General features: G+C 35.0%; 1 protein-coding gene across 2 annotated transcripts in view; it reads left to right on the top strand.

Moving 5' to 3' along the window:
• LOC136035174 (RING finger protein 11-like) overlaps positions 1–12,309 on the top strand; it is a 34,741-nt gene that overhangs the window by 16,382 nt on the left and 6,050 nt on the right. For both annotated transcript variants that reach the window (XM_065716746.1, XM_065716747.1), the window contains exons 2-3: positions 6,002–6,117; positions 9,570–9,715. In XM_065716746.1, the coding sequence (XP_065572818.1) occupies positions 6,010–6,117; positions 9,570–9,715 (254 nt within the window). In that variant the 5' untranslated portion in view covers positions 6,002–6,009. The remainder of the gene's footprint in view (positions 1–6,001; positions 6,118–9,569; positions 9,716–12,309) is intronic.

Here is a 12,309-nt window from a genome sequence, read left to right as displayed (position 1 = left end):
CGTGGCTCAAAGCTCTTATTTTAAATCCTGACCGGATCTGGTGACATTGGGGGAAGTTTGGGGTGGGGAGACCTAAAATGATGGGAAACGCTTAGATTGGAGGGATTGGGATGAAACTTGGTTGGAAAAATAAGCAAAAGTCTTGCATACGTAATTTACATAATTGGAACGGATCCGCTCAATTGCGGGGGGGGGGTAATTCTGAAAAATAAGAAAAATAAAGTATTTTTAACTTACGAAGGAGTGATCGGATCTTCATGAAACTTCATATTTAGAAGGACCTCGTAACTTAGTTATCTTATTTTAAATCTCAACCGGATCAAACGTATATGGGGGGGGGCAGTTGGGGGGGACCGGAAATCTTAGAAAATACTTAAAGCGGTGAGATCAGGATGAAACTGGATGGGAAGAATAGAAACCTGTCTAAGATACGTGACTGACATAACTGGACCGGATCTGCTCTCTTTGGTGGAATTGGGAGGGGGGAGGTAATTTTGAAAATTGAGGTATTTGTAACTTACGAAAGGGTAACCAGACCTTAATGAAATTTGATATTTAGAAGGATCTTGTGCTATAAAGTTCTAATTTCAAATTCCGACCAGATCCTGTGACATTCGGGGGAGTTGGAAGGGCGGATCCGCTCTCTTTGGGGGAGTGGGGTTGGGGGTTAATTCTGAAAGATTATAAAAATTAGGTATTTTTAACTTACGATTTAACAAGGAAACATGTTTGAGAAGGAAGCATGAGCTCTTGGCTCTTGGCTCTTCCGACCTCGTACCATATGAGCTCTCGGCTCTTCCGACCTCGTCACAAGTGCCATATGAGCTCTTAGCTCTTGTTTAAGGTGTATTTTGACTCATATACTTAGCTTGAAGCACAAACCTATATTTTCTGTTGTTTTTTTTTTGTCTTACTCTGTCACTAGGGCTACAAACCCTCTTTTGTTTTGTTGATGGGTCAGAAATAAATCGAATTCAATACCTATGTGTATCTTTATCAGAATTTATATTTTTCTGACAACTTCTGTCTTTATTTGAATATGTTAGGATGAATAGAAGAGGAAATACTTACAAAGAGCTCTAACTGACAGGACTAGTCATTATAAATGTTCATCAAAATATCAAACAGTTTGTTTTAACGAACTATAGTAAGGAGTGACCCAGCTCAATAGTAACCAAAACTCTACAAAATAGAATTTTGATATCAATAGCTACATCAGAAGAATCGCATTTTAATGCTGATTTTAAATATATAAGTTTAATCAAGTTTAGTCTTACCCAACAAAAGTTACGAGCCTGAAAAAATTTGCCTTATTTTTGAAAATAGGGGGAAACAACCATTAAAAGTCATAGAATCTTAAGGAAAATCACACGCTCAGATTCAGCATATCAGAGAACCCTATTCTAGAAGTTTCAAGCTCCTATCTACAAAAATGTGGAATATTGTATTTTTTGCCAGAAGGCAGATCACAGATGCATGTTTATTTGTTTTTTTCCCAGGGTTGATCGTATCGATCCAGTGGTCCTAGAGTCTTGCGAGAGGGCTCATTCTAACGGAAATGGAAAGTTCTAGTGCCCTTTTTAAGTGACCAAAAAACAGGAGGGCACCTAGGCCCCCTCCCACTCTAATTATTTTCTCAAAGTCGTCAAATCAAAATTCTCAGATAGCCATTTTATTCAGCGTAGTAAAAAAAACCGTATAACTACGTCTTTGGGGACGACTTACTCCCCCACAGTCCCCATGAGAGGGGCCACAAGTTACAAACTTTGATCAGTGCTTACATATAGTAATGGTTATTTGGAAGTGTACAGACGTTTTCAGGGGATTTTTAGGTTGTTGGGGGGGGTTGATAAGAGGGGGGTATGTTGGGGGGGGGTTGATAAGAGGGGGATATGTTGGGGGAACTTTCATTGGAGGAATTTGTCATGAGGGAAGACAATTTTCATGAAGGGAGCACAGGATTTTCTAGCATTATTTAAAAAAAAAACAATGCAAAAATAAATATGAAAAAGTTTTTTCAACTGAAAGTGGCATTAAAATTAAAAACGAACAGAAATTATTACGCATATGATGGGCTCACCTCCTAATACCTCGCTCTTTACGCTAAAGTATTTTTAGTAATTTCAACTATTTATTCTACGGCTTTTGTGATTCAGGGGTCATTCTTAAGAAACTGGGACAAAATTTAAGCTTTAGTGTAAAGAGCGAGGTACTGACGAGGGGGTGAACCCCTTCATATACGTAATAAAAACCTGAGTTCGTTACGTAAGTTAATTTGTAAGTTACGTATATCTTTTACTAATAAAAAAATTCGTAAAAAATTAAAAGTTCTAGTTGCCTTTTTAAGTAACCAAAAAGGAGGGCAACTAGGCCTCCTTCCCTGCTCCTTTTTTTCTCAAAATCATTCGATCAAAAATATGTAAAAGCCATTTAGCCAAAAAAATAAATATGCAAATTTTGTTTTAATTATTCATCTGTGGAGAGCCAAAATCAAAACTTGCATTGATTCAAAAACGTTCAGAAATTAAATAAAAAAAAAAACAAGTTTTTTTTAACGGAAAGTAGGGAGCGACATTAAAACTTAAAACGAACAGAAATTACTTCGTATATGAAAGGGGCTGCTTCCTCATCAACGCCCCACTCTCTATGCTAAAGTTTTTTACTGTTTTAAAAGTAGAGTTAAGAGAAAGAGTCAAACTTTAGCGTAAAGAGCGGAGTTACAGCGTCAAGAGCGGAGTTATTGTGGAGTTACAGCTTAGATATGATTTTTGATTTATTAGAATTTGTCTAATATAATACTTATATAAGATTTAATGGTAATTTGTACAAGCAAATCGTGGGAATTCCCATGGGGGAATGCCAGCCCATTTATAGCTGACTTGTTTTTAAGTCAACTCGAATATAAATATATGATGGATAAAAATAATCCAAATAATTTAAAACATGTTTTTTCAAATAATAAAAGATATTTAGATGATGTTTTAGTTTTAAATTGTAAGGAATTATTGATATTTCTAAAAATATATATCCATTAGAGCTTACTCTTGAACCTAGTCATGGCACTGGTCTAGAAGATCATTTCTTAGATTTGAATATTAATATTTCTGATAATAATAAATTAGGTTTTAAAATGTAAAATAAAACGGATTATTTCGATTTTGAAGTGATTAATTTCTTGTTCCCTGAAAGCAATATACACTCATCACAGTTACTTAGATATGCAAGGATTTGTAGTATTTTTATTGATTTTACAAATAAATGTAAAATTTTAAGCCAAAAATTGATTTTAAGAGGTTTCTCTGCATTAAATTAACTTGGCCATTTAAAAAAAATTGTTTTCATTATAACGAACTTTTAAATAAATACCAAAAGAATTATCTTGAAATATTTAGCAAAATCTTCGGTTGTTTTTGATTTTACTTGCTACTGAGTTTGGCGTGTCCCTAATTTTTGACAGTGGATTTCCGGAGGATTTTGCATATATTGTATTTTCAAATGGTTTTAATCTGCATTCATTTCCTTGAATTTCTTCTAGGTCACATTTGGATTAATAAGGAAGATTTTATATAGTGAAAAAATTTAATAATTGTTTAGTATTAATATAGATTGTGAATAGGTAACATAAATAGACAAGGGCCAGAACCAAGGTATGATATGCTAATTTTAGTGTTACTTGGTTGTTCTACATTTGTTTTTTCATAGGCATATATTTTAGGGGTGATACCTAGCGCAGGGATACCATAGGGATTTTATGGTAGGTATACCACTTGCCTGGGTAAGGGAATTTAAAGTGCCGGAACCCTATAGGCAAGTGTGTATTCTCCTGATGAGCCCTTGTGTTGGGTTGTCGCCTATGAATTAAAATTAAACCTTTATAAAGCTTTGAAATAACTGAGGGGCAACAGCTACTGATAATTCTCTCAAATATACCAAAAGTCTGACTAGCCTTTGCAGCAACAGTTTGGGTATTTAACCCTTCATCAACTGATAGATCCAGGTCATGTTTGGCATGACTGCTGACATTAGACTGCCTTGTTTTGTCCACTGACTCAATTGAGTAGGCTACTGATGTCTTAGTCTTTTTAACCAAAGTGGATTAGTAGTCATAACCTACTAATGTCATTTCTTAAGGTGTTCCAGGGACTTTACTCCCCCCCCCCACTCCCCAATGGTCAAATATATAAATTAAATTATACATGCGCAATTAATCTTCTATATGTGACTATTTTCTTCAATTGATTTAATGGCAAACAAGCAATACTATAGCAAATAGTTTCATCGTATACATACAATTCAGGGTATATATTTGACCATTTGGGGGGGGATAAAATTTAGTAGTACGGCTTAAGGAATAACATTAGTAAGTACTTTAGAATGTGGTATTAGTGCTCTGCTCCCACTCTCCAGGAGGAACAATTTTCAAATTCTGAAAACTTCTTTCAGAATATTCTCTTCAGAATAAAATACCTATTAATATCATTCTCTAATGCAAAACAACAAGCTCCCTTCTCTCTCTTATAATGGTCAAATTTATACCCCAAATTGTACATACACAATGAATGTTTTATCTTTTAGGGGATGGGGGGGGGAAGTTTTTTGGTTTGCCTTGAGAAACAATATCAATAATGTAATGTATATTAGTTGTAAGAATTTTTGCCTTGGAGGGACCAATTATATTCTTATTGGAAAGCTATGTAAAAGTAGTAAGATATAACCCTTTAAATTTCATCTACTGAGAGCAGTTTTGCTGAAAATAAGAGTTTTTTTTCAAAATTACAAACAAAATTACACAATTACAAAGTTACAAACGCTATGTTGTGCAAAAAAATCTTTTGAATGGTCTAATTGCCATTACTGTTAGACATCACCATTCTAGACACAGTCGATTCTGAGATACAAATGTCAAAATTTTCAAGCTCGTTTTTCTTGGAATTTTGAAGAAACAGATTCGGCAAAACAGATTTAGAGGCGCCATTTGGGGGGATCAGGGGTGGTTAAATGCCCACCCCAGATTTTCCAGGGGGGCCCAAGCTTCCACCACAAAGGGCCCTTTGCCAGCCATAATAATCCATTATGTCCGACATAATCCATTCTGTCCAATTGATTTGAAATTACTGCACGCCTATTAACCAAAGAGCATAATTACTTGACGACCCTTGGGGTAATTATGCTATTTGTTACTAATTATTGTAAACTTTGAAAGTAGGTAAGATACATAATAAAATTCTCGAGTTCTGTCAAATGCCCATTTCCTAGATGATTACGCGACACGAAGTGAGTCGGGGGGGGGGGCAAGATGGAGTTTATGCCCACCCCAAGATTTGGTCCAAATGGCGCCTCTGAACTGATTATGGAACTCTATCTCGTGTAAAAAAATATTACTCCTTTAAATGATCTAATTGACATTGCTACAGTACATCGGCACTCTGGCTACAGCCGATTCTGAGGCATAAATGTCAAAATTTTCAATCTCGTTTTTCTCGGAATTTTGGAAAGATTCAACAAAACTACTCTCAGCAGATGATATTTCCTAGAATTTGTTGCCTTTTTTAGGATTTGTTGCTAGCAGTATGAGTAACTCTCATGTATTTCCCTCCCCTTGTGTTGTAGCTTCCTTGAACAGCGAGGACTGAAGTCAGTAGTGACAAATTTGACAATGGTTAAAATAATCATTTCATAATTGTCATCTTCTTAAATAGAATGAGTTGAAACGTCAGGTCATGTAACATGAGTATCTGTTATAGCTTTTATCTGTTTCTCCATCAACCTGTGTTTGTGTTCTTTGAATAGTGATGACCAACCACATTAATGACACTTTCCGCCAGGATTAAGATTTCTCCTGACATATTTCTCCCTTGTCCCTTTTTCCTTGGACAGTGATGATTGAATTCAGTATGCCACATTTGACCATAACCCAGAAAGTAAAATAAGTGTTTCATCATTATTATCTTCTTCCCAAACACATTTTTTAACATTAATTAGTTTGTTCAATTTCCTTTAGACTAATCAATGGGGAATTGCTTGAAAGGCTCTGCAGTTGATGATGTTGGTCTCTTAAATCAAGATGGACGAAGTGATTCTCAGCAGTCTGAATACGATCTACCACCACCTTATGAGGTAAAGGATTTTTAAGTAATAATTTTGATAAATTAGTAAATGATGATTTCTTTTCTCCTCACCTCGCTTTTAAATTTTCATGTATGTTTAACCACAGTTATCAAAAGACTAAAACCTTGGCCTCCTTCAATTTTCTAGGGGTAAGCCTATGAGAAGTCCTTAGAATTAGTCTCAGATTATGCTGGATAAAGCTACTAAAGAATCACCTAAAATCTTTAAAATTTCCTAGGAGATGGCCAAAAAAGAGAGTTTAAGCAGGGTGAAATTGAAGATTCTGTCAATGTGCCAGGTGCTGTTGACAACATGACGTGAACTGTCTTTAGTATTATTAGTTGATTTAAGTGCACATAAGCGTTGCCTTGGGGGGGGGGGGGTCTGATGATTTGCGGAAGGGGAATGGGGCATAAATTGTAAAAGTTCTTTTTTTTGTGCTGCTAATTTTTATTTTCTGGTTTATGGAGGTGGCTCAGAAGATTGTTTGTACAAGGAGGATGAAAAACCGTAAAAGTCCTGTTTGATACCGCTAATTTTCAATGTTCCTGGGGAGGGGGCCGAGTCTTACTGTGTATTCTATGCTTGGATATTTTTTCTTCCTTTTGAAAACTTAAGAGCTCATTCAATCTTTTCAGCAGTGTCCAGTTAGTTCTTCTCTCTTAAAAAAGAAATGGTCCAGCTCATTTAAATCTTTCCAAAATGATATGAAGTTTGCCATATCTTAATATCACCACTCTTATTGTCTGTTGAAATACTTGTTTTCTTGGAAGTGCTTTTTGTGAAAATCACCAACTGATGATGCAGTGCAAGATGGACTATTTTAACGCCACCCCTCCCCTGATAAATTCTTTTTTTACAGAGCGTTACTGTTTTTGGAAAATTGTGAAAAGGACAACTTTTGGATGCTCAGTTTTATATTTTCTTTATTGCTCCTTGTTTTTTGCTTCTTATTTTATTGTTTCTTATTTTTTATTATTGCTTCTTATTTTATTAACCAAGTTTGAGAATTTATTTGACCAATTTTGAGATTCTATTTGTGTAGAATGTGGTGTGTAATTATGGTGTAGAATTCAATTTTCAAAGAGGAAAAATTTTAGTATGCCTTCTACACATACTGCTTTGATAGAGCAAAATCATGTTGTTTGAAACATCTTTTTAAAATTAAAAAAAACTCTTTTACCTCTAATCGTCCTAAAAACTTTTAAGAAAAATCTTGCTATTAGCGAAACAGAACTTTTTTAGACAAAAATTGAAAGCATGAGGCAGTCAAAATTTTTCATTATTCAAAGACAACTTTTATGTCATGACTGCCACATGCAATTTTGTTTAGTTTTCAAAATTGAAATTTTCTCATAGTATAAAGAAATTTTAGTCTTTTTGGTGATTTGGAAACGAAAACATTTTTATATTTTCAAAATGTTGCATATTATTCTTTTTAGTAGGCTATGATAATTATTTGCGGTGATTTTTCACTGATGGTTATCCTATTTCTTATGATCACATTTTCAGCAATACAAATGATAAAATTTTGCAATGATATTATATTTTGTAACGATGTGATTGAAACTGCTTTTAAAATTTAAAGCTTATTCTTAAAAGCTTCTAATTTTTTTTCTTTAACTACACAATCTGTGAGAAATTTCAATTTGCAATCTACGTATATACGTTGTTGCTATTTATAGTAACAATAGTAACAAAAACTATTTATAGTAACAAAATAGCATTGTTGATATTTAAAGTTGCTATTTAATTATACGGCAAATATATTCAAAGTTTAAATCATTCATAGAATTTACCTTCGAAAAAAGCATAGAATAGTTAAAACAATTGTGACGCTTTGGATTTGAAGGGAGATTTATTTTGAAATGAAAAATTAATTACAATATTAAAAGAATTGAAAAATAATCAGACCCCTGTTGCTGATTGGATGATAAATGAGCGGCTTAAATATGATGCTGATGAAGTTAGAGATAAATTACTGGAGATTATGAGTACGATTTTGAAAAGGGGTAAGTACCTAGCGTTTTTTAGAAAAACTAATTAAGCCCCGCTATAAGAAAGGTGACAAGAGTGAGTGTGGTAATTGCAAAGGCATGAGCCTGACTTTCATAGAAAGCAAATTACTTAGCATGATGATACTTTTTAGGCTTAGAGCTGCTGCAAATTAAGTTTTAAGTGAAGAACAGTGTGGTTTTAGGAAGGGTTGAGGATGCATCGGCCATATTTTACTCTAAGGTTAATAACTAAGAAATACCTGTGTCAACAAACGCCGCTAGTCCTTACTTTTATAGGTTACGAGCAGGCGTTTGACCAACTGTTTGAAAATTAATGTTCTTTATCGCAAAGACTAGAAATTAGTGAAGGTGATGTTGCGTAACGAGAAGATCGATCAAGTGGACAGGCTCACCTACCTTGGTACTTGGTACTATTAGTAAAGATGGTGGGTGCAGTGAAGATGTTAAAAGTAGAATGGCCAATGGCCAGAGTGTTCTCACAGTTGAAAAAAGTCTGGAAGAATAGGGAGATAGTTCTGCAAGCTGATATTAGAAAATAGGAAGCTAGAGGGATGAAAATGGTAGAGTATTGTTCCTAAGCATGGGGGCTTTGAAAAACACAGGAGAATTTGCTAGATGTTTTCCAGAAAAAATGTATATGGATTTTATTGGAAGCCGACTGACTGACCGTATCCCAAACAAAAAGCTTTACAATAAATGTGGTTCATTCCCGCTTCCTGATAATGAGAGAAAAATTCAGATGCCCAGGGTCCGATCTGCAGAAGAAAGATAGGATAAGATAAGATAATAGATTGTCAAAGATTATTCTTGTCAACCAACCGTCTAAGGCCAAACGAAGAACAGGTCGTTCTCAATTGGGGCGGGAGGATGTCTTAAGGTAAGATTAAAGGGAAATAAAAAGTTCCTGGGAGAGTGTAAAGAGGTAGGCCTTAAATAGATTGGGATACAGGAGGAATGTGCGTGTTAGCCTTAAGCGGCTTGGTGCTGCAGTGAGTTGTTAGGAGCTGTAGTAGTAAGAAAGCCTATGGTCAAAATTAACGCTACACTTTTTTAATATAATAACACTAAAAACCCCACCGTTTGTAAAAGCACAATTTTTTAAATTAAGAATTCTAAGCATTATCAGAATGGCTTGGCTTCAGAGATTACAGGGTGTTATACTGATGTCAGCAAACTCCCTAGTTGATATCCTATTTTACCATATTTTATTGTGTTGAACTCTTCAGCTAGTAAATTGACTTTTTTTAACTTTGGGAAATTTTTTTGCATATTTTCAATTACCACATTAGTAATAAATAAGAAAAGACATAGAATTTCTGGAATGGGACTTAAAAGATTAATGTGAAAATTTTCCAAGTTTGAAAAAAGGTGTTTTGATATCTGGAAAATTAAAAATTCTGAAAATGTAAGTCTTACTAAGTCGGTTGTTTTTACTCTTTATAGACTTCATCGACGATTTCTTACACATCCAGCGGACGAATTCAAACTACATCTTTGTCTGAAGAGGAACAAGTAAAAATGGCCAAACGAATTGGGCTTATCCAACATTTACCCACGGGAATTTATGATGGGTGCAAGAAAAATAGAGAGTAAGTCATTCATATTCATAACCTTATTTTTTTTACAGTAGTATGATCTGGCCATTTGGTTTTCTGGCCTCTGTTATTGTGGCCTCTGATGGTTGTAAAAAAAAAAAAAAAAAAATAGAGAGTGAATCATTTATGTCCATCACCTTTTTTTTTACATTAGTATGATCTGTCCATTTGGTTTTCTGGCCATTGTTATCGTGGTCTATGATGTCTGTAAAAAAAAGAAAAAATAGAGAGTTAGTCATTTGTATCAATTTGTTGTTATATCTTCTCCTGTTATATCAACAACAGGAGAATGGAATCCTTGCATTCGAGAACAAATGTCTTCGAAGAATTTTAATTATTCATTGGTCAGACAGAATCACAAATTTAAAAGTCCGGAAACTTGCCAACCAGCCTCTAGTGACAGATATCATTAGGGCTCGGAGGTGGAGATACTTGGGCCATGTTCGCCGAAGTCAGGACACTCAGATCCCAAAAGCCACTTTACATTGATACCCAAACGGAATTTTAAGACGGGGAAGATCACGGAACACTTTGCGTTGCCTGACTGATCTGCGCAGTATCCATATTTCTCTTCAACCCGATTGGAAAGACATATACGCACCTGGCCAATTCAGAAAAGAATGGCGAAGTCTCGTGGATGCCCTGGGTGCCTCTAGTGCCACTGTCGGGTCTAAGGTCGTTATATTATGTTAGTCTAATCTGACTGCTTGTTTTGCAGTCTTTGAAAATAGAGATTGGGTACTTTATGTCCAATATCTTACTATCTCACATTGTTGTGATCTGTCCGTTTCGTTTCCTGGCCACGTTAAAGTGATCTATGATAGTTGCAAGATTCTGTTTACGCTGTTTGCGCTAAAGTTTGGCACGTTCTGTCACCGTTCGTTAAGAAAGACTGCTCTAACACAAGGGCCGTTAAATTTGAATGATAAGTGTTATTAAAGAACTTCAAAGGCTTTTTCTGTAAAGAACAAGGGTTGGAGAAGAGGCAGCCTCCCTTATGGATGGAATAAGTTCTGTTCGTTCTAATTTTTAATGTTGCTCCTTACTTTCAGTTGAAAACCTTTTTTTTTAATATGACCTCTGATCGTTTTGGGAATAATTCCTCGAAATATTCCTCCTCCTTAGAAATGGTCTTTTCTATGAAAATTTCTCCCATTGAGAAACACCCCCCCTCTCGATGAATTTCTGTATATTTCCCAATAACAAATACTATGTATAGGCATTAGGCAAACTGCAAAACTTTAGCTTCCCCCCATGTAAAGTATCCCTTGAAAAAGTGCCCTGGAAAATTTCAAAATCCATGTCAAATTCTCCCCATCGGCCCCCAAAAAACAATATATACTTTTGATGACAAGTACGGTATGCAAATAACCTGAAAATTACAGAACTTATATTTCTTTCCCAGGGGCTGTGGGGGGAGTCAGGTCATGAACCTTTAAGGCTTGAACCTTTCATCTATGCTGAATTAAGTGGTCATCTCTAAAATTTAATGATATATCGTCGAGGGAGTGGGGTTGTGAGAGGGAGTTGGTTACTCCCCAATCTTTTTGGTCACTTAAAAAGACCACTAGAATTTTTGATTTCCGTTCAATTGATTCCTCATCCAATCTTCTAGGACCATTGGCTGGATATGGTTACACCGGGGGAAAAGCAAAAAAAAAGAAACAGGATAAACAACAACAAACAAATAAACATGTATCTATGATCTTTCTTCTGATATAACACACAGATCCCTTATTTTTGTAGATAAGAGCTTAGGATCTCTGCAGTATTGTTCTCTGATAAGCCGAACCTGATATTTCTGAATATGCTAATGATACTTTTCGTTTGATCCTAACTTTAAAAGAGAAGTTAATTGCCTAAATTCGCAGTTTGGAGTAAAATTAAGGTCCATTATGGATCTGTTGTGCTCTGTGCTTAATAATGACAAAATCTAGGTTATAATAACAGATGTATTTTTGAATATGCGCAAAAAAATTGGTTTTAGCTGAAAGAAAGTTTTTGGAAGTCAATACTTCTATGTACTAAATATAAGGGGTGGCAGTCTCATCCAAAAAAGTTATCCCTTCATGCAAACATATACAAAAACCAAAAAGTAATAAAAATAAATGGTTAATAGCATGGCTTATTAAATTTATCTTGAACAAACTTGCAATTTTTTCGTTTTATTTTTTCTATTTCTCTGATTCCCGCCCCTCCCCCAAAATAAGGAATTTCTAAAATATAATTCCTATAGGCTCCCATGTAAAATTCTAAGCATTAAAATGCTAACAGGTCAGAACAAAAGCTAGATATAGAAGTGATTTGTTACCTCGACCTTGAAAACTCTTAAACCTTGACACCTTAGCTTGAAAAGAAAGCGGATGGATCAGACCAAAAACTAGAAATTAAAGTAATTCTGGTGGGAGGTGGCACAACCAGCTCTGCTGCCCCTTGGAATTTTTTTCAAGATTATGGGATTTCAGTCCCATGCTGGAGATCTATGGAAATGTACAAACATCAAACATTACCCGAAAAGGTTCATTAAGTGTGCATTATTACAATTTAATGGCAAATCAGTTTTCAAGGATTTTTACCAGTGAATCCTG

The sequence above is a fragment of the Artemia franciscana genome, chromosome 14 (genome assembly GCF_032884065.1).
Source record: "Artemia franciscana chromosome 14, ASM3288406v1, whole genome shotgun sequence".
Taxonomy (NCBI): Eukaryota; Metazoa; Arthropoda; class Branchiopoda; order Anostraca; family Artemiidae; genus Artemia; species Artemia franciscana.
Note: the sequence above shows the minus strand (reverse complement) of the source record. Positions and strands in the feature narration are given on the sequence as shown.